General features: G+C 35.6%; 1 protein-coding gene across 1 annotated transcript; it reads left to right on the top strand.

The window, feature by feature from the left end:
- The first annotated feature begins 15,345 nt into the window (after nt 1-15,345).
- LOC139738417 (sialate:O-sulfotransferase 1-like) lies at nt 15,346-19,128 on the top strand. Its single transcript, XM_071649054.1, has 4 exons — nt 15,346-15,514; nt 16,948-17,118; nt 18,186-18,395; nt 18,743-19,128. Exons 1-4 carry the CDS (start codon nt 15,346-15,348, stop codon nt 19,126-19,128), a joined length of 936 nt encoding a protein of 311 aa, XP_071505155.1.
- Nucleotides 19,129-23,032: the final 3,904 nt, after the last annotated feature.

The following is a 23,032-nucleotide window of genomic DNA, read 5'->3' as shown; positions in this document are numbered from 1 at the left end:
GTATTGAAAAATCAAGTTTGCTTATAAATCCAATGACAAATGGATAGATCGCATGATATTTCCAGCAAACACTCTGTTCTCTACTCAGCATATTAGTTTTCGTGATATATTATTGGTAGAAAATATGAATAGAAAAACGAGATGAGAAGCTCACAATGAAATATAGATTTTCCGGCCAATTTCGCAAAATTGACATCTCTTTTCATTTCATGTGCATTCAAACGCGTATGCCTGAAGGGTGGAGTGACTTTGGTCACACGTTTTCACGTTTAGTGCAGCTTTTAAATTCGCCTTTAGGCGTGTTAGGCACCCGATTAAATGGGCATAAAGTTCAAATTCGGATGCAAGCATTCTACATGTATTTCTTGTTGGACATGCATTTCCAAATTTGTGCTTTCAATTCAAATTAGTGCCGTGGGCTTGGTGATGCACTTTCGGTTTCGTTTACAGAGCATTCAATTTCATAATAGTCATTTATAAGCAAAATCTATTTTCTCCGTTTAATCATTAATTGTATTTTTCAATTTGACATTGTACTTTTAACAATAAAAGCAATAAGGAATCACCAAACGGACACTTTTACGTCTAATTCTATCAAAATCAGCACATCTTTTTTCAACATTTTATATGAACTTCAATATTAAATTCATCATGATCATCACATTCTTTTCGTTCTTTAATTTACATCTTTATTTTAATCTTGACCATCAAATTGTATTTATAATCTTCATTTAACAGATCTATTTTCATCATCATGAGTGATCCACATGTTGACGCTTTTTACATTCTGTCTAAGATGCAGTACAACTAATGTGGATTTTTTTTTTTTGGACACTTTAAAATTCATATTCAATGCTCCTATCATGAACTTGCTTGTCTATATGCGAGTTTGAATACCCGGGATAAGCTGGTGTTAGGTTTGAATAACCATTGCCGAAAACGTTTGGGCATTTAATAAATTAGAATGCACAAATGCAAACTTGGTCGCCAAATAAGTTAATTTCATCGACGAAAAAAAAAAAGAACAATTTTGAATGACGATACTTCGATACATGAGCCTATTTGACGAAAATGAATGCCTCTAATATGTAATTGAATAACAAATGGAATTGGCCGGGTAAACCTGTAGTATATGACATGAATTAAAAAGAAGAAACAACAACCCTGTAGTATATGACTTTTAGCGAGTACATGCAGCAAAAAAAAAAAAAAAAAAAAAAAAAAAAACTGATAACGAAATTAATGAATGGTCAAATCTGAAATGTAAAATTAGGGTGAAATGTATTGATATTTAATGAGCATTAAATAATTCATATTTGACTTGATGTTTTATTTGCGACTTAATACAGATAATAACTATAACTGCGATTAACAATAAAGGAAGAGCCTTCTGGAAGAGTAATACAATCACCTTAAAAAAAAGACGTGGGCCAGTACAAGACGACAATAATTTCTTTCAATGTGGTTAGTAACGAGAGGAACCATTTTTAAAATGCGCACGGGGTGCAGGCATGACTTTAACGGCTAAGACATATCTTACCCGTTAAAGGCACCCTATTTCCTAACAAGCAGGGCCCCTACTTTCCAACGTGACTGTGGCGACTCGTCAGAGTTTTAACAAATCTATATCGTTTGGACCTGTCGTTTCGTCTTCTTTTTGAGGTGAAGTATAACTCTCTCTCTCTATCTCACCCCCCTCTCTCTGTCTCTGTCTCTTATCTGTCTATCTATCTCTCTATATATACTACATGTATTATGCTGTATCAAATATAATGTTATACATCATATCTATAACAACATATATATAATTTATATATATATATATATATATATATATATATATATATAAGTAAACGAATCAGTAGAAGAACTTATTATCATCAAGATGCCGAGCAGACCAATTTTCTTATTACGTTTCTGTACTATATATATATATATGTACTCAAATTCATATATAAGTAATATACGTTATTATACATTGACACACAAAGATACCCTCCCCCCCCCTCCACACACACACACACAGTGACACACCCAGCCAAATGCACAGATACACAAATACAATAATACAGGCCAGCACAGTGCAACTACGAACATGATTTAGGCAACCAAACCTGCTTTATTTTTTTATTTTGTCTCGTTAAAGAAGCAAAACTGATACAAATACTTTCCAACTTCATAATCACCAATACCGAACATACTCATTATGATAACAAAATTAATATCAAAATCATCTAGACACAAGCATGCCAGTTGACACTGGTTCCTTTGTTTTTGTTTTATATCTGTTCGTAGTTTCATTAATAATTCGTTATTCGTTCTCTTTTGTATTTTCCGAGGGTCCCATATCGTACAAGCTTTGCTTTTGAGAGGGACACTACGTTTCCATTCCCATTCTTATTCAATTTGTATTATGCATATATTATATATATATTTTAATACTAGTATCAAAAATACAATAATGTTTTCTTTATTTTGTTACTCATTGTAACACATGTATTTTGTTAATGTACTTTTTTGCAATAATAACAAATGTGTTCTCTTATGCATTGTATGTATTCTTGTGGGCCTTTTTTTATAGACATGAACATAAAAATATTTGAACTTTCCCTCGTATAATGTTGTTAGGCATAGGTACAGAAATTATTTCTTCAATCGTTATGATGAGTCAATTTTGTAAAAGCGTGTAATAGCTTGAGCTAGAACTCTCTGTTATCTTTTAGCATATCTTAACCAGTAATCTTACAGAAGACTAGGTGCAGTCTGAGAAATGAACATTCTTGTCATGAAGCTAATAGATAATGAACTGGCAGCACGACACGCTAAAGCACACGTCCAATCACACATTAAAGGCAGTTATACATGGTAGATTCAAGGTCGGAAAACGCCTAAAAATACAAAATACCATTAGCGCTGTTATCGTAAAATCCAGAAGAGTAAAAATAGCTCTCTGAACTTTTTGTTATTTCGTTGTCGCCACTCCCAGATTCGCCGTCTCCATTTTCGTCATCCCATTCGTCATCGAGAAGGAAAACCCTCTCGCATATGGGCGTCACGGTCAGTGAGGGCGTGCTATCTGCCACCGAGAACCCCTTGCACAGGTGCACGAAGAAAGTGGGGAATGAAACTGAAACGAAAATGGTTGGTAAAAGAGATTGTTAAATCTTTTCTTCTTTTTTTATTGGTCATTTTTTTCTAACCAATGGCAACATTATGTATATTTACAAATAATGTGTCATAACCATGGTATTACGGAAGGGAGGGAAATACTGGACGGAAGGAAGGGAAATACTGGTGGCACAACAATATGTCACACATTCTGACAACAAAACACATCACCACCGCTATGATATCAAACTCAAAGTAACAAGAAAACGTTATTCTTCCCTCGCCTAAAGCGTCATTGTCCCAGTGTCTATCCATCCTCTTCTCCAACGTGGGCCCAACTTGTCAGGCCACACCCACTTTGCGCAAAATGCATATTCGTGACGTCATGTGTGTAAATACACTGTATCTATATAAGTTGACCTAATTCCTTTAGGAGCAGTTTCATTTCCATCACTAACCAAAATGCAATAATGGCTGTGTCTGGCATATTTTCGTCATGAAGGCTGAAAGGGTTGACATGTTTGCCTCGAGGCACACCACAAGGAAGGATTGCATAATCGTCAAATCAATCTTGAACAGTACTGCCCTACTTTGGCAAAAGGAAGCAAGCGACATCGAGTACTCATGATACAAATGAAGAAAATATGTTTTTGGGTAGGCCCTTCAGCATGAAAATTTGTGATGAGAAATAATGTTGGTATTTGTGCAAGTCATATGGTGATGCATTTATGACAATTCGAAGAATTTTGATATTCCCATAGAAACTCATTATTATGTCACTTGCTTCCTCGTGCCAAAGTATTATAGATTTGTAGCAAACGTGAAAAATCTGTCAAAAGGAAGCATGTGACAATCATATCATGAGTATGTTACTTGCTTCCTTTTGCCAAAGTATTATAGATTTGTAGCAAACATTAAAAAATGGCAAAAAGAAGCAAGTGACAATCATATCATAAGGATGTCACTTGTTTCCCTTCGCCGAAGTATTTTAGATTGTGTGCAAATATAAATAATTTGGCAAAAGGAAGCAAGTGACAATCATCTATCATGAGGTTGTTACTTGCTACCTTTTGCCAAAGTATTTCAGATTTTTTTTTTTTTTTTTTTTTTTTAGCAAACATGAAAAATCTGGCATAAGGAAGCAAGTGACAATCATATCATGAGAATGTTACTTGCTTCCTTTTGCCAAAGTATTATAGATTTATAGCAAAAAAAAAATGGCAAAAGGAAGCATGTGAAAATCATATCATAAGGATATTACTCCCTTTTGCCGAAGTATTTTAGATTGTGTGTAAATATAAATGATTTGGCAAAGGGAAGCAATTGGCAATCATATCATGAGGTTGTAACTTTGTGCACTTGCTTCCTTTTGCCCCCCGAATATCTTAGAAATAGGCCAAAATTGTAACTTTTGGATTTTTCAGTTGAATAGAGCATGCCTCAAATATGCCAAATCAATTTAAAAAATAATCTATATCCATAAAAATGTCACTTGCTTCCTTTTGCCAAAATAGGGCAGAATAAACTACTGTACGAGCTGAAATTTTCGCGGTGGTTTTATTTTCGCGAATTTCGCGAATCGCCTTTGAACCACGAAAATAACAACACGCGAAAATAACAACGCGCGAATAACTAAGTTCAGTTAGACCCTCATAACCACGAAACTAACAACACGCGAAAATGTCCTCCAAGTAGCAATTACTATTAGATATTCACTAAGTGTCTTGCTTGTTTCGTGGTTTTGTGATCCCCTCCCTGTTGCTTTGGCAAATATAAAGGAGACGCAAAACATTGTATATATTACGGAAATAAAAAGTCAATAGCTTTATTTCCAAACAACAAGTTTGTTTGTTTGTTTGTTTTGTCTATCGTCTTCATATTTCGTTTCCTGATACATTGTAGCAGAGTATCATTAGGAAGCAAATATGTTTGCAACATCGGTCGTTTTTATGTTTGATCATAATGTTATTAATCACAAAACAAGTGACATCAATTGTTAAAACTTCAAACAGTTTCTGTTTAACAAAGAATAAAAAAAAAAAGATTTTGAAATGAAATTACCACATGTCTGCTGAAATGGGTGGTTTCGATTTGTGTTTCTAATGCAGCCTCTCCCCCCCCCCCCCCCCAAAAAAAAAGGCTCTCATGCTGTTGTTGAGCATTGGCAGTAGTCAGCGAAGGATTCAAAAGCGGAAACCGAATGAGTCAGCGCTGGCGTCTTTTGAAATCTCCTATTGGGATTTTTTTTTTTTTTATGACTGGGAAATTGCCTAAAAAATCACTGAATAATTCAGATAGTCACTTTGACCAATCGAATTGCTCGATTGCCAGTCGGTTGTCAATACGAAGCTTGTATGCATGATATGCATGAGCCTCTCTGCTTGCTTGTCAATTTGTTATACTACACGCTGGGGCCAACTTTTGTAATTCAAACGTTGATAATATCTCATCCACATTAACAGACCGAAAACTATGAAGTCATCAAATAGGCTCATTTAGTTAAATTTCTGGAGTAAATGATAAGTTTTCTTGGAAAGCACATATTCATATAGATTCCATAATGTGTCATACAATTTCGAGAATTCTAGAAACAAAGGCGCTTTCAAAGCAGTACAGATTCGTTTCCCATATAAAATGTCATTCATGATACATTCAACTTTATTCCTATATTACTAAACTTATGAAATAATCATGTAACACAATTACCTCAGTTAGATGAAAAACTTTTCCAAAAAAAAATATATCATAAAAATATTATGCAGTGCCTCAAAGCATTCCTATATACTGATTATAGTTATTTCAGGAGAAGATTTTTTTTTTTTTAAATCAGGAAATAAATTGTATTATTTCATGGGTCATATTATATTCAGCGTATACTGACTCACCTCCTCCAATTTTTGAAAACATGTTTGACAAAATGAAGACATTAATAAATGCCCAACTCGTCTATTTAATTAAATTTCCCCTTACTCAAACTGTGTTCGCTAAATCACCGTATACGGGCCCCAAATTATGGAATTCCCTTTGGGAAAAATATGCAAACGATTCTCCCAATGTTAGATAATTTTGTAACAAACTAAAAACAAATATCTCATGTTTAATGTAACCTTCATAAATCTTTCTGACGGGGACTTTGTTGGGACTTGCAGCTCTGCATCGCTGATGTGTTGACTTACTTTTCACTCATTCTTGATTTTTTTTTCTTCACCCTCCCTCCCACTCTCTATCTTTCTCTATTTCTCTCTAGTCCCTTCAATCGTTTATTCCCTCACACTCATTACTATTCTTAATGTGTGACCGCACAGTTTTGTGTGTGTGTATAGATATGTTTTCTTATTTGTTCTGTGGTAGCGTTTGTGCATGTGTGTATGTGTGTGTGCGTCATGTTTCTTGTGATATAGTATATCACATAATGATAGAAATAAAATACTGTAGCTAAGAAGGCTGAATCAGACAAGTTTCCGTTTGAGCAGCTCTTCCTACATTTCCCCTTTATCTAAGAAACAGGATGTTATCACTTACATGGAATGTACGGCATGTAACTGGGTTGTTGTTGGTGGTTTTTTTTTGTAATATACATGACTGTACGAGATGCAAAACATATCATGTATGACTGAATAAGTGGATGAATGAATATTGATTGATATTGCCGACGTTCATACCGCATGTATCATATCCATATAATATTCGTTATACTGATGATTACCATTTTGGGGTAATCATTACCAGCATTGTTGTTGTTGTTGTTTTTGTTGTTGTGTTGCAAGCAACACTAAGGAAAGATTACAAGCCTGTTACATTTTCTTCTGTAATTTGCAAGTTCCTAAAGCTTTAAGGTGTATCATGATTATGTAGGCTTTTTGTATGTATTTGATTACATACAGTAGTAGTAGTAGTAGTAATAATAATAATAATAATAATAATAGTAATAATAGGTTTTATCACTCTCCATGTAACCCTTTCTATGAACGTTAAAAAGACTATAGCCACTAGAACTGTACTTAACTTGCCCTATTGATAGTTTCCCCATTTCTGTCAGAATCTCACAATCTTATTAAATAGTATTAGAGTGTTCACTTTCAATCTTCCTGATGGATGTTCCAGTGGCTTTTGGAATTAGGTATGCACTGTGTTCTTAGAATGCCTAATCTCTAAAGAAGAGAAGAAACAACAAGTAACAGGTTTTGTCATTTAGTCCCATCTCACTTCCAGTGGGTTTTTTCCATAACCAATGGGCTCATGTTTTATCTGTGTAGTATCAACGCCAAATTCTGCTTCAAGAAAATGATTACACATAACCGCCTGTCTAATTCCTTTGTTGGAGTAAGGCAGAGAGTATACCCGTCCCCTCTTCAGTTTGTAGTAATTAGAATAGTTTTGACTATGTTTATACAATTATAGGTTTTACACGGATCTTGAAAATGTCAGTTTCTGACAGAAAAAAAAGTAAAGATAGTAACATAGTAGATGTCAGATTGAAGATCTCATGTACCAAATGGGAGAAATGGGGATTTGTTACAAGTTTCTTTAAGTTTTATTTCTCGACTTGTGCTAAAAAAAAAATAAGTATGACAATATCAAAAACATTCACAAGTCATGAAAATATAAACAAGAATTATTGTTACATATATATAATCATGTGAATGATACATATATTTCATGACAAATCTTTAAGCATACAGGTGGGGGAGACCGTTATCGATACGAAAATCGCTCGAATTGGGCAATGGCCAAATGGTAGCCTACTCATTATTATACTCTCCTGTATTCCTCAATAAATGCATACATAACAATTATAATAGTCTATTCGTTTTATGCCATAGGTTTTGCTTATCTCTCTTTGCAATTTGATACAAACATACGAAACTTGAAATCGATGGGACCCATTTCTTCTTCTTTTTTTTTCCTGCGAGCAGCATATTCCCAACAACCACTTCTTTTCATCATATTACTGATATAGGCTCCTTTGTTTATAAATTACCATATCCAGTTGTCTCATACTGTATACCAAACCGATAAAATACTATTTTGTGGTATTGCATTGGTACTATACTATGCCTTGTTATTTGAATTTTCTGTATCATTACTGTGTGTTGTATTATCGAGACACAGATAATAACGACATAATCATAACCATACAATTCATACCTCGGTTCGCTCCTTCAACGTACTCCGTGTGCAGAACTCCGTTCAGCATAAAAAGTCCATCACCTCCTCGGACGGTGAACGCACTCTGTAGAAACGTGCACTCAAGGTCTACGTCGGTTGTGAGGGTACCGCAGACATTCTTGATCCGTTGAAACAGCTCATCATCTGGCGATCTAGGAGCACCTGTGCATGGGCCGATGGAGGGAAGATGGATAGAATTTAAACGAAATGGAAAAGATCTTGTAATCTTCACAGCAGAAATGGCGAATCTCAACACTCTCTGGATCCCTTTGTTAAGGAATATTTTATGTTTATTTTATTGCATTATAATATATATATATATTTTTTTTTTTGGAGAGAGAGAGAAAGAGTGATGGAGATGAAGAGGAAAAATTGAATTCGAGTATCTATTCATAATGATATTTCACATAATATGTATGAATTCAACATTTTTCTGGTCCGCATTGTAACATCTATATACGGGAAAAGGAAACATCGAAAACAAAAATGACGAACAGCAAGCAGTAACACGCACGGTAGTTATCAAGGCCGAATGGGATCGTTTTCTTTTACCTCATTCGACGCAACTATTTCAATGTGCTGAATTTAAAATGGGCAATGGATTCTTCTTTCTTATCACTTAGATAGATTATTTGTAGCTTCCACTCGACAAACAAAAGTCCATTATCATACTATGATTTTGTGTATTTTTATCAGATCTATACTTTTCCATTATGCAAATATAGCTTATATGTTAATAATAAAAAAAAGAAATAACTCCATTTCTATAAATTCGAGACATATGAAATTAAACTTATTGATACAATAAAGGAAGTAACTCCTTTTGTGAGGAGTGCAGTATCAATACAGATTTTTTTTTATATATACATTAACCTTACTTTAAAAAGAAGGATTTTGCGTCCATTTCCATACCTTTGCATTTTGAATATATTTCAGCATTTTACAATAGGATTATCACACTTTTTCGATATCCAATTGCATTTTGAAAGAGAAAGAGAAAAAAAAACAGAGAGAAAGATAAATAAAAAAAGAAGCAGGTAGAAATTGATAGAGTCATTTGATAATAATTATGGTTCATAACAACAAACGTCTGTTACATGGTAACAAAGAGAAGACAGTCTTGCATACCTTCACTTGACGTAAGGAGAAGAGTGAGGGCTAGTGCCGCGGCTATTACTTTGATATGTGTTGATTCCATGGTTTGCTCGATTGCAGCCGTTCATGCACACACAAGCACTGTTCACGAGATTCTGAACGTTTCAGACTGATGTAATCATTACCAATGAAGCGCAGCTGCCAGTTATGGGTGTGATCATAACCAGACCGCAACTACAGGACAGACTGAGGAAGTAAAACCTGAAGACGATGACGCCAAAAATAGTCATATTATGAAAGCTGAACACGATTTATTTGACACTTTATACCATATTTATATAAGGACTGTTTCGGTTTCCGCATCCTTATTGAATGAGGGGCGGTATCATTCTGATCGTATTCATGTAATTTGCAGTTTCGTTGTGATTTTATTTCTTTATAGGGTAAAGGCCTCAATTAGATCCCACGTAGGACAAATACATTGCATATCATATATATATATATATATATATATATATATATATATCCTTTTGTTTTTACTTTTCTATTTTTTCTTCATTGATCTAAGCTGCTAGCACGGTGTAGACATACCTTTTTTATACATGGTTGCATAAAGGCGTGCGTTGACACATGTGGGGACAAGTGTGCAGGAGAGATATAAAATGAAAATGGAAATACAACATCTACTCAGAAAATATCATCATGACGTATGCATGTATAAAACGTGTATTTCGTGGCAGGACTATACAGGCCGGAAGTGAAACAAAAGAAGGAATTTAATGACAGTTATTCATAATGCACCGGGAGGAGCAGGTTGAGGGACAAAAACCTAAGCAAAAAGATGCAACAAAATTTTGTCACTGAAGATATAAGGAAAATAGCAAAATTCTTTACCGGTCGGACACATACAATCTTTAAGCATTGTTTTTTTTTTCTTTTCCTTGATGCTGCCTGGCAAAACTTCCCGAATCGCATTAATATTTTGCATTATGTTTATTTTAATGTGTCCGTGAAAATAAATTTTTGTCTCGTTATTTCGAAAGTATTTGTCCGTTTTCTTAGGTTTTTAGAAATAATTTTCTTATCATCATTGTTAAATGAATTGTAGGCGATGGCGTATTCATTAGTCAATAATCAGCATTTTTAGGTATATATATATATATATATATATATATATATATGTATATATATGTATATATATATATAAAGGGCGCACTATTGTGACGTTTGACAAAACGTTGTAAAGTCGAATTGCATTAGACGAGTTTAAACATTTTAATACTAAATAATACGTGGTTACTTGTTTGTCGTGGGCAAGTTTGGATTATCTTAATACCAAACTCCGGCTTAGACCGATGAAACATGCCGATTTTTTAGTAACCACGTATACAAGTGATACTCCGGACCTAAAATTCCAAAATGTACGAATTTAGTAACCACGTCAACATTGTAAAATTATTTGAGCTACTTCTGCGGGAGCCATATATTGGTATGATCTACGCTACAGTAAGCATTCCGTGTATAATAACTATTAATTATGTGTCGTATACCTGGCCACTTCTGTGCGTCTTAAAAGTGCACATGTGCTCCTGAAACTGATGACTGCACTGTGTCGTCTTGTGTGCAGCCGTAATCAAACAATTTACAGAGTGGTGACACATATTCCCAAGGAGAGACAACTAGGAAATATGCGTGGATTTCGGGAGAAGTTGGTAATGCGACTTGTCACATATTCACCGTGCCCAATTCAAGTTCCAGTCGTCGCCAGAGAAAGTGGGAGAAGTTGGTAAAGTGCGACTAAGCACTTGACCCGTGCCTACCAACGATACTTGTGCCACCACATGGTTGTGAAATGTGTATCACAGTAGCGTGACTGAGTTGGTAACAAAAGTTGATAGCGAAAAGTTTGGTAACAAAAGCTGGTAGCAAAAGTTGGTAACAAAAGTTGGTAACAAAAACTAGGTGTACCAAACTTAATACCATTCACAAGTGACGTTTGGGAGTGACATCATCTAAGTAATGCTGAACTTGTCATGTGTGCCGCTTGTGTTTTGTGAGCTGTATCTGATATAATAACGTACAGACTAGTACACGTAGTTTTTAATAATTAAAGGGATCGTTTTAAACTGCAACAAAAACGAAACCCAGCCTATACTCGGCCCATCCTGACACGGCTCGCGGAGGCATTACTCGTACAGACGGTCAAATACTGTCACAATCACGACACGGCGAGATTCGTCACAATATATATATATATATATATATATATATATATATATATGAAGAGTTTTGTTCGCAAAAAACCGATAAGTCCCATATTTGCCAAAATGGAGATATTTGTGATTAAAGGTCAGGAAAAAATAAAGAGAAAAATAAGAAAATAATTTTTATTTGCTTTATTTGACCATAACTTAAAAAATGGACTTATCGGTTTTTTGCGAACAAAACTCTTCATATATAATATATTACATATATTTCTGTAATTTCATTTGTAATATGTATTCAATGCAGAAAATGAATTTATTGGGAATTATTCCCAATAAATTCATTTGAAATGAATAGAAAAAAATGAAAAATTTATTTTTCATTGTCATAATTGATTTGAATTTAATTTTACTGCCCACTTACAGTGAATCGTTTCCTTTTTTCATTATCTTGTATCAGCACCTAAAACAAACTGCAATAGGCTATTCACAATTGTAATTTACAATTGGAGCAATTTAACATCAGATCACATTTTTTATCATAATAGCCTATGTTATGTCCTCTTAATTATTTCTAGTTTTTACTTTTTGTAACGTTACGCTACTTTCATAAATAGACACCGGTGTCCGACGAATTTTTCACACATCAGATTGGTGTGATTTCTGGCACTCAAAAATCTAACATTACTGTTGTCATTTCTTCAGGGCAGCATTTCAATTCTTTAAGTTGTTTTTCTTTACAGTGCTTGCAAGTTTCATTAGATTCCGGTTGTTTATTAGTAAATATGTTTTCACTGAACATAGTGATTTTTTTTTTTTATTCATAAGGTTTTGGGCTTTCAAGCATAGATACGTATGTACAGATGGTATAATAATATCGTAAAGGAATGGAAACAGAAAAGAAGATAATGGGACAGAAACTCCTGATTAGCTCTGATAAATTGATAATTGAAAACGTGTACAGAAATTTGATTGATTATAGATCTTTAACTGCAATGTAGACTGTGCTCACCGCAGCATTCAATATTACACTGCCTATTCAAAGCCACACTGTTCCGCCGTGGGCTCAAGAAAACACCGTCTATTGTTAATCATCACAGCTAATCGATATCCCTCGGAAGGAGCCCAGAAACCGCACTGAATGTGTGTGCACCGGTACGTCTCCACATCAGCTGTGCGTAAAAGTATTGGGAGAACGGTCATTCTACAGACAATGCTATGTCTTAAGTCGTTTGAATACGCGATGTAGTACCTATACAACGTCGAGCGTTGGTTCTTTCTATTTCACACACATTCGTTTAAAAAAAAAAATGGCCATCTTGTTTGAAGTGTGATAAACAGTGAGTGTTAGACCATTCCGCATTCTCTCTGAGCAATGGGACTTACAAGGCGGCAGCAGATGTAAGTGAAATGTTCCGAAGTCGATTACTAACGAACAACAAAAGCATCTCGTGTCCGAAGACACCAAGGAATTTGAAATGTTGATGCTGATGGAGTTGGCTGAATAAACACGTTTACACATTCGTGGTGTAATTTTGTTGTAACAAATTAATAGCCTATCACTTTGAATCTATATTATGATCAGGTAGTAATAATAGTCCAACTGTAGCCCCCAGGATGTAGGCAGGCAATCAAATGAGTCCTCCTTCCAAATAGGGCCTAGTCTTTCTGTACTATTGCGCTGAATGCAATGACCTGTTTGCACATGTTTTGGAAGATCTGTTCCTTCCTCTTTGGTAGTCAGAAGTCTCAGCAAAGGTTACAGAAAGTCTGTAGTAGAGGAAATGGAAACAGTGATTGGCGTAGGCTCCCCTATTGAATATTGACTCAGCTAACCACGACAGAAATGGTTCTAGGAACCAGGAACAACACTTCAGTCGGTGGAAGCCGCCAGGAAATTGTAATCGCGGAATAATTTTAACTGCAGCATTATCTGCTGCGATACTTAAAAAGAGAACATGCCATATCCGTCAATGTTCCTGAAATGTCGCGTCATCGGTGTTAGATGCATGAGCAAACTTTTCAACCTGTTCTTCACTACAAGCGGCTGGAAAAAAAAAATAGTAGAATAAAAGTTGTAGCATTTATTGAGAGTGTGATTTTTTTTTTCTTTTTTTTTTTCTCACGAGCAGGGTAAGCTAGTGTTTTAGTTGTAAATTCTAATTGTAATAGTAGTGGGAGCTGTAGTAGCAGTAGTAGTAGAGCCCGACCTCTCCTATCCGGACAAGACGGGACCGGCGCTAATCTGGATAAGGTATTTGACCGGATATGGGAGACTCAATGTTAATACACCCAGCTGCCGAAGAACGATCGCCTGTACCGTGCCCTGATAATGAATTATTTTCTGTCCATGTCTTGCGGTGATTTGGTGGTAGTACATTTCGTATGCATGCATTTAGATGAAAATTAGATGTGAATGTATGTTACATTTGTTGAGAATAACAACTAATACATGTGACTTTGTGAAGAAGTTTTGGTTGAGTTTGAAATCCCCCTTTTCCCCGTAAATACTACATTAAAAAATAACGCCTAAATTGCATCCGGACAATAGAGAGATCCGGATAGGAGAGGTCGGACTGTATTAGTAACAGTATTAGGAATAAAAGACACTTCAATACTAGAGATATGGAAGGTGCAGTGATCTCGACCTTTCTTTTTCTTTTTTTTTTCGGGGGGGGGGGGAGATGATTCAAATAGTAGCATTACAGTACACTGTAGTGTAGTAGTGAATAGTATTACTATGAAAATATCAAATAGTTGTGATAGTGGTAGTGGCAGTGGTCGGGATGGTACTAGAAGGAGCTGCAGTAGCTGAAACAGGCCTGGAAGTAAATGTTGCTCATACTGTTCTTTGTTGTTGGTTTATTAGACATAGAGAGAATAATGATGGCAAAATGATGGGAAAGTGGACTATAGCCATGATAGCTGTGACCCCAGGCCCTTCTCCTGACCCTAACCCTAATCATAATCCTGAACCTAACCCTTACCCCAACCCAAACTCTAACCCTAAACCTAACCCGAATCCTAATCTTTACTCTAACCTTATCACTAACCAGAATTTATCCGAGGATTAATTGCTCTCAGGGAGTATTTGCCCTGATACAGTAACTTTACATCCTTCCCGTTGATTCTTGCTGAGACGTGCTATAACAAATGAAGACCTGAATATTAGAACGACCCAAGTCCAATTTTTGGCCAAATTCAGCTTGACATGGGAAATTGTAGCTTATGCATGGACTCATCTTGTGTATATAATGATAGATCCTAATTACCCCCGGAAGTGCCTAATATGAATGTAGAAATGAAGGACTTGGGTCATTCTTACATTCATATTTTAGTGCCCTCTCTCATCCTTCTCTCATCTCTATAGCAGAATATCATGTATATGAATCAAAGAACGACTCACGTCAATATGATTCAAAGAACGACCCAAGTCCATCACACAAAATGGCCTCTCCACAATTAATGTAAATGTTAATTGTCATATTAATATAATATGTTCTAATTTGTATATACAATGTTGCTTTCCCATCACAGTTAAATAGAATATAATTGGACAAATAAAAAAGATATGAAGTTTTTTAAAGTTTACTCGAAATGGTGTTCCATGGACCTGGGTCGATCTTATATTCAGATACTCAAATGTTATTGTATCCTTATGACATAATAATATGCGTTAACGTGAAATGAATAGTGAAATCGTTTATAAGATTAATGACAATAATACTTTGGTGATATCATAGATATATTACCCTTATACCGTTTCAGGATGTGCGTGAGAATGATGCTTCCAATCGGCCTCGTCGTCCTTTTCGCTGTCGAAGTCATCTTCGGCGTCGTGGTCATGACGAAACTCCCCCTTGGTCGTGTGGTCGGGCCACGTGTAGCGCGTTGGTTCGGTGCCGAGGGGTCGGCCTCGAAGCGTGTCAACGAGTTTGGTAAGATGAACGTTAAAAGCATAATTTACCCTGTGCAGATGAAACAAAAACCCAACATTAGTGCTTTAAAATAGTTGATTTAGGGATAGAAATAACCACTGTGAAAATTTGAATCCGTATGGTCGATGTCATGTATTGGCATTAAGTATAGTAATGAGGCAAGAAAAATCATAGTTGAGATATTACTTATTACAATCGATTAAATTTTCATTATGTGCTATTAGAAGGGAAGGGGGATTATGACGTCATGGCGACTTCTTTGCCTCCAACATATGACATGGTTCGTCCAATATGACCTGCGAACGCTGTGGCAACGGGAGTCAACAGTAACATCGTTTCATATAGGCCTTATTAATAACTGGCCAAAACTTTAACTGAAATGTTTCTTTTTAGATGAGTGGCTAAATTATTTTAGAGAGGGCGGTAACTGTATTCAGCAGATGAATATGAGCCCTTTCTCTTGACCATTGGCACTTACCCTTTGACTCTATAGCCCACAATTCTTCAAATAATCCCTGTCTGGTAACATTTATTTTCATGATATTACGTTGAGCTTTTTATAAAAACATGAGTAAAAAATGTGACATTTTAACATTTCAGTTGACCTTTGACACTATGGTCAAAATATTTCTCTACAGAATCATTGTGTATAGTATACAAATGATGCACATTACAGAGTGGATTGGTGAGAATTGAATGCACGAGTTTAAATTTGGAACTGTTTAAACCCATGAACGCAGCGAGTTGGTTTTAGACTGTTCCAAAGTTAAACGAGAGCATCAAATTCTCACTGACCCACGAAATAGGGTTGTTCATTGTTTTTGTGTGCTATAAAATGATACGTAAATACATGATCAAATACAACCATTTCCCCATCCAATACACCTACACTCTGTACAAGCCTAGGGCAGGTAGGTACCTTCCAGGCTTGAGCCATGCCGGACGCATGACCATGCTTTTCGGATTTTACCGGACGCATGGCTCAATGTGGATCACTAAAAACCATTCACTGACAGCTCTTGTCTCTTTTTGAACATACCTGTTATCTCCCTAACATACTCCCCCCCCCCCCAAAAAAAAAAAAGAAAAAAAAAAGAAAAAGAAAACCACAGGCGAACATAAAAGGGACATAAAACAAAAGGAGAAATAATACAGAAAAGGTGAAAGGAAATAACTGTGAAAACCCTCAATAAGAAACGCAAGAAAGAAAATCTTTCTACAATGAATATTTGATTATTACCGACATTAATTATGAATAAAACAACATTTTTAGTGAAATTTCTTTTCATATTCCTTCGTGAATTAATGTATCTTTACAATCAGGCACTATTGCATTTTGTTTTGGTATGTTATCATAAGTGTTCCTCACTAATTAGCCTTACTATTGGTACAAATTATGTTGTTTTTTTCTTTTAATATTGGTATCTCATCAGAAATATGCAGCAGGATAGATTTCCGACCGGTCCAATCTCTGAAAACCATAGCCCTGGTCAGCTACCCACAGTCCGGCAACGCTTGGGTACGCCATCTCGTGGAGCGGGCGACGGGTATCTACACTGGCACGGTGTACCCCGAGGAGAAGGGGAACCCAAGAACTGCGAAAAGTGAGTCGGTGGTCTTGGTCGTAGGTGGCGCTGTCTAGTAACTTAAAGCAGTGCCGTATATTAATATACGGCACTGACTTAAAGTTAAAGTAGGATAATAGAGTCAGGTGAAATAAAGAGGAAGAGGAGGAAGTGGAGGAGGAAGAAGGAGAAGATGGGGTGGAGAGGAGGGGAATAAGAAGACAGGGAAAGAGCAAACGCAGGGAAGAAGAAATAGTGAGCATGTAGTTCGTACACCAGAAATCTGATGTACACATTCATTCACCAGCTAAGGTCTCCTTAATTGAAATACATACCACTACAAGACAAAGACTTACCTAGCCCTTTTATTTATCTATTCATCTTATGTATTTATTGATTTATTTATTTATTTAGTTAGTTAGTTAGTTAGTTATTCATTTATTTATTTATTTATTTATCTATCTATCTATCTATCTATCTATTTATTTATTTGTTTATTCATTCATTCATTCATTCATTTATTCATTATTTATTTGTCGCTTCATCTTGTTCTTTTATGGATGATATTATGGATTCTGACTGCGAGCATGTATTTATTCATTCTATCAGCTATTTGCCCATCCCTGTCTTTTGGTTTTACAAATTTATCAAATCTTTATTTTTGCTGAGAGCAGAATCTCCGAAACACATTACTAATGACGAATGGGTTTTACTGGCTTTAGCCCACTGAAGACTATCCCCGTCCCGAGTATACTCGGGCAGGCGTCTATGGATTCTGCGTGTTATAGCAAAATCAGCTCGTCCTCAATGTGTTGAAGCAAGTGCTAGGGCACCTAGGGGCTAGACAGCTTGTTTCTAAAACCTAAACATTGTTTCTATAACATAACCATTAATTTACATATTGGGTCTCTCTTTTTCAATAAGGCAATTATTTTATCAACAACTGGATTGGTTTAACATGTATGTAATTTTTGTAGGACATTGTACTTTTTCCCTAGAAATTGTACGAGCAAAAATGTGCTAATGGAAATAAAAAGCTCATTTGAATTGAATTGAATTAAATTTGAGAGCAACAAATAACATAAGCTTTTCTCCACTTTATTCAGCGTTCCCTGGAATAACGGCGGACTATAAATCTGGACGGGTCATCTGCTCAAAGACGCATCGTTTCGACATCGAACACATCCTGGAATTCGAAGGTTCCATTTTGTTAATACGTCATCCCGCCCGAGCCATGGTTTCACTGGCGTACAAATACAACGAACTGACGCTGGAAATGAGCGCCAAAGAGCGACGCACTCTAACACAGAGCCCCAGTGAGTAATATTTATTTTCCCCTTTATTTCAGTGATAGAGTCTGTTATTAATCTTTTCACTTTCCCTTGCTCCCTTGGTGCCTGAATGATCATGATGATTGTCCATTATTTTGTATTTTATGAATACACGTATGCTATTACGCGGTCCACTTTTTATGGAATAGTTGTTTTAATGAAAACATTGCAGTTTACATGTCGCTTAGTCTTATGAAGTTCATGATGATCATCTTGATTGAGAGATATAGGATCAAAGTATGTCATCATGTCGTCACGATTCTCATAATATTTGCAAGAAATTTATCAAACTTATCATGTACCTCATCTTTTTGAAATGTTTCGAATCTAAGGGTGGCGATTCTTCGTCGAGCGGGAGAGCCTGCGATGGCGAAACTTATACTTCCAGTGGCTGCAAACCGCAAAGAGTCCCTTGGTCGTATACTACGAGGATCTCGTCTCGTCTCCGAACCAGACGTTGCAAAAAATGATCCGCTACATGAACTCGCCCGTCCGTCAGGATTTGGTGGATTGCGCCCTCTCTCGGTTCCCGCCACTCAAGACGGCAAAACAGAGAGGGCGAGCGCACTGGTGGATTCCACGCGAATACCTGCATGAGAATCCGTACACTCAAGAACTCGATAGCCTTATCATGGAGTACATGGTCGATGTTAATATTAGCCTCACAGATATGGGATATAAACCTTTCCCGTGGAACTCAACCGTCGACGTCTTCTGACACCTGTTGATTCCTACTGGCACAAACCCATAAAGAGGCAGGATTCTGTGCTGAACATCAGCTTACCTTTAACTTTTAATGTGCCACGTTCGCACGTCCGACTCAGTCCACGGCTCATACACACAAACCCGCCCAATCCGATCGATAAATCTCCGAATGCAGCTGCACATTGTCTTTTATCGGCGGTATGGGCGCGCGCTGCGCACGAAGAATCGGATGCTCATAAATGCCTAGACATCATTCATGAAAGCATCATTCATTATTCCTTCTACATGACATTCTGCATTTCACTATTGTCATCAATCCATTGAATAATCCGCTCGTTTTGTCGAGTATCTCTAGGCATACCACTCGAAATATTGCTAAAAATGCAGTCAGTAAAGTTTAATAAACGTGGATTAACCTGATGAGGAAAGTTCCAAATTCTTAATCATATTTTCACCATGAATTGCCCTCTGTAGATGGGAAATCTTCAACAATCAGTGATGTAGGGCGTACGTCCCTGTTGTAGAACTGTATGAAGAACTTGCTCTACATACAAGAAATGAAAAACAAATGAGTTTTCAAGACGTGTTTTTTTTTTTTTTTTTTTGCTGTTGTTGATTGGAAGGTACGCGTCACTTAAACTTTTTGTGACATAAAGAACAATACTTTTTTCATAATATGTATCTTCTTTTTTCATTCAATTAAAATAATCATATCATGTTTTTTCTTAATATTCTCATTCATATATATTTTTTCAATTTTGTAGATGTGATCTTACTGAAGAATGGAAAGTACAAAATAATCACCACTGTCTGCGCTTACTTCATACGCCAAGGGCACCTAGCGTTCTCTACATGAACGTGTGGTCGCTTACATGTGCTGCCAGTGCAATATTTTTATAGCTGAAGGTCTTGTTGTTTCGATATCTCTCACTTATACTCTCACGTATACGCATTGTTCCTTTGCGATCAGCTTGATTTTAGTTATGAAAAAAGAACGAACATCTTGTTCTATGATAAGATATTCAATATCAACGATTTTTTTTTCATGCAGAGTGCATTTTTCTTATAGAAGCCAGCATAATTTCAGGGGACATAATTATGGTAATTTTGTGACTAAGCAGAGCCTATTATTCATTAATTACAGCTGCAGATTACAGAGTCAAAGATACATAAATGTATGATCCGTCGAACGCATTTAAAGGGATCGTATAGTTCTGGTTGAGACCTAATTTCAGGTTTCTAACTTTTTTTGGTGAGATAATGAGAAACCTCCTATGAAATATGAAAGAGCATGTCGTTCCATGAGGAATTCAACATTTATTTGATGAAAATTGGTTTTTGAATGGCTGAGATATCCAAAACGGAGCGATTCTGATAAAGTGTGGGACCCACACTTTATTACGGTTGCTTTGTTTTACTTTGTTTTTAGATGTTTCAGTCATTCCAAACCCGATTTTCTTAAAATAAACTTTGAATTCCTCTTAAAATGGTATGCTCTGTACTATTTCATAAAGGTTTTCTTGGTATCTCGCAAAAAGTTTAAAGCCCAATATTCATCTCCACCAATACTGTACCATCCCTTTAAACACTATATTGATTGTCACATTAAACAAAAGAATGGTTCGAACTGAGCAGAAATAAATTTCATTGTGACGTATATTTATCTATATTCAGTGTATGGAGACTAATTCTTTCTGGGTGTGTTTGTGTGCATATGTATGTGTTCATATCAATTGCATTCTGAACATGAACCTTTCAATTTAATGTTCAGTATCTTGTGACAATATCTGATTTTACTTTACATAAATTATTATGTAGAGGACTTAAGATTTAACCCTTCACACGCCGAGGATTCGGATGTAGGGTGTGACAGAAGTCAAAATTATTATACCAGAACAACGTATCTGTGATTGAGGCCCCTCTATCAAGCAGGACATAAAAAGGGAGAAAATAACCATGACGACACAGTCATGACTATTTGCTAGGGCAAACACAGTTGTCAGACCCCCCAAACCCAAAAAAGGAAATGAAATAAAATGGCCTATTCTATCGTTCAATCAGTCGCGACAAACACTGGAGGCAAACATTTGGTACAATGCCAGGGTTGTACCGTCATGGCTGAAAATAGATGGATAAAACGCAAACAAAGACAGAGGTACAGTAGGGAAAAGAATGCTTGGCATCTATATTTCTTCGCTCTGTTATGGGTATATTATGCTAAAGTATAAGAGTATTCTTGCTAGCAAAAGCGTGTGCATTTGAACTACTGGCATGTATTATGCATGCATTAATGCTTAAGATTCTGCATAATATTGAGCAAAAATATATATTATATATATATATATATATATATATATAATATATATATATATAATTACCATATATATATATAATTATATATATATATATATATAATATATATATATATATATATATATATATATATATATGAGTATATGAATATAAGACCGACCCAAGTCCATGGAAGACCATTTCGAGTAAACTAAAAAAAAGCTTCATATCTTTTTTATTTGTCCAATAATATGCTATTTAACTGTGATGGGAAGGCAATATTGTATATACAAACTAGAACATGTATTATTATGACAATTAACATTTACATTAATTGTGGAGAGGCCATTTTGTGTGGTGGACTTGGGTCGTTCTTTGATTCGTATACATGATATTTTGCTATAGAGATGAGAGAAGGATGAGAGAGGGCACTATAATATGAATGTAAGAATGACCCAAGTCCTTCATTCTTACATTGATATAAGATTTAATTCAGGCACTTCCGGGGGTAATTAGGATTTATCATTTATACACAAGATGAGTCCATGCATAAGCTACAATTTCCCATGTCAAACTGAATTTGGCCAAAAATTGGACTTGGGTCGTTCTTTATTCAGGTCTTCATATATATATATATATATATATATATATATATATATATATATAATGTTACAACAGAGGAATGCAACTACAATATATATACGAAGAGTTTGTTTGCAAAACCGATAAGTCCATTTTGGAAGATTTTGAAGTACGGTCTCTGTGATGAAGTACAAAATAATACCTTTTAAATGATATATTGGTCACTACATTATAAAGGTACATTTTTGAAGTTATGGTGAAAAGAAGCAAAAAAAATTTCTTATCATTCTCTTTATTTTCTTGACCATTAATTATCTCCATTTGGCAAATATGGACTTATCGGTTTTTGCAAACAAACCATTCATAATGCATATATCAAGTAGCTTCGAATAGCAGGTCCTTAAAGTCTTTGTAAATGCGATTTTTGGATAGAATACTAGGTTGTTTGGTGTGGTTACGTGCGCGATTCTCCTGAAGAATGCTTTTTGAAAAAAAAATATTATTTTGTTTCCCTTTTAAATTCCTTCGCTTTCTGTGAGAGGTAATGTGAGTATGAAATTTCCCTTGCGTACCGCATTTATGACATGTTTATCATAAGTTTAGATGTGCAATTTGTCCACATAATTGTCCAAATAATCTGAACTTCATCATTGAAAGATTGCAATTGTATGCACTTTCTATAACCAGAGGTGTACCGAACTTTTCAATCAAGATGTTGGCACTGGTTGATTAGATGTATAATAGTGAAGGGTTATAAGCTATCGTGAATATTCCGCATTTCATAATAAACGAGATGTTTTTCAGGATTGTCAAGAATAATCTCAGAGCTTGACCTACTGGTAACCGATAACGAATAACATTACAGTGAAGTAATTCCTCGGAATTCCTCGGAACATAATAGAAAATATGAAATGGAACGCTCATATACAATATATCTCTGATAAAATATCTCGTAGTGTTGGTATACTTCAGAAGTTAAAGTATGTCCCTCAGAATATTTCATTTATGTTATATAATTCGTTGATATTATCGCACATTTCTTT

This window comes from Diadema antillarum, unplaced genomic scaffold (genome assembly GCF_040938485.1).
Source record: "Diadema antillarum isolate AM-2024a unplaced genomic scaffold, OU_Dant_1.0 seq00000740_RagTag, whole genome shotgun sequence".
Taxonomy (NCBI): Eukaryota; Metazoa; Echinodermata; class Echinoidea; order Diadematoida; family Diadematidae; genus Diadema; species Diadema antillarum.
Note: the sequence above shows the minus strand (reverse complement) of the source record. Positions and strands in the feature narration are given on the sequence as shown.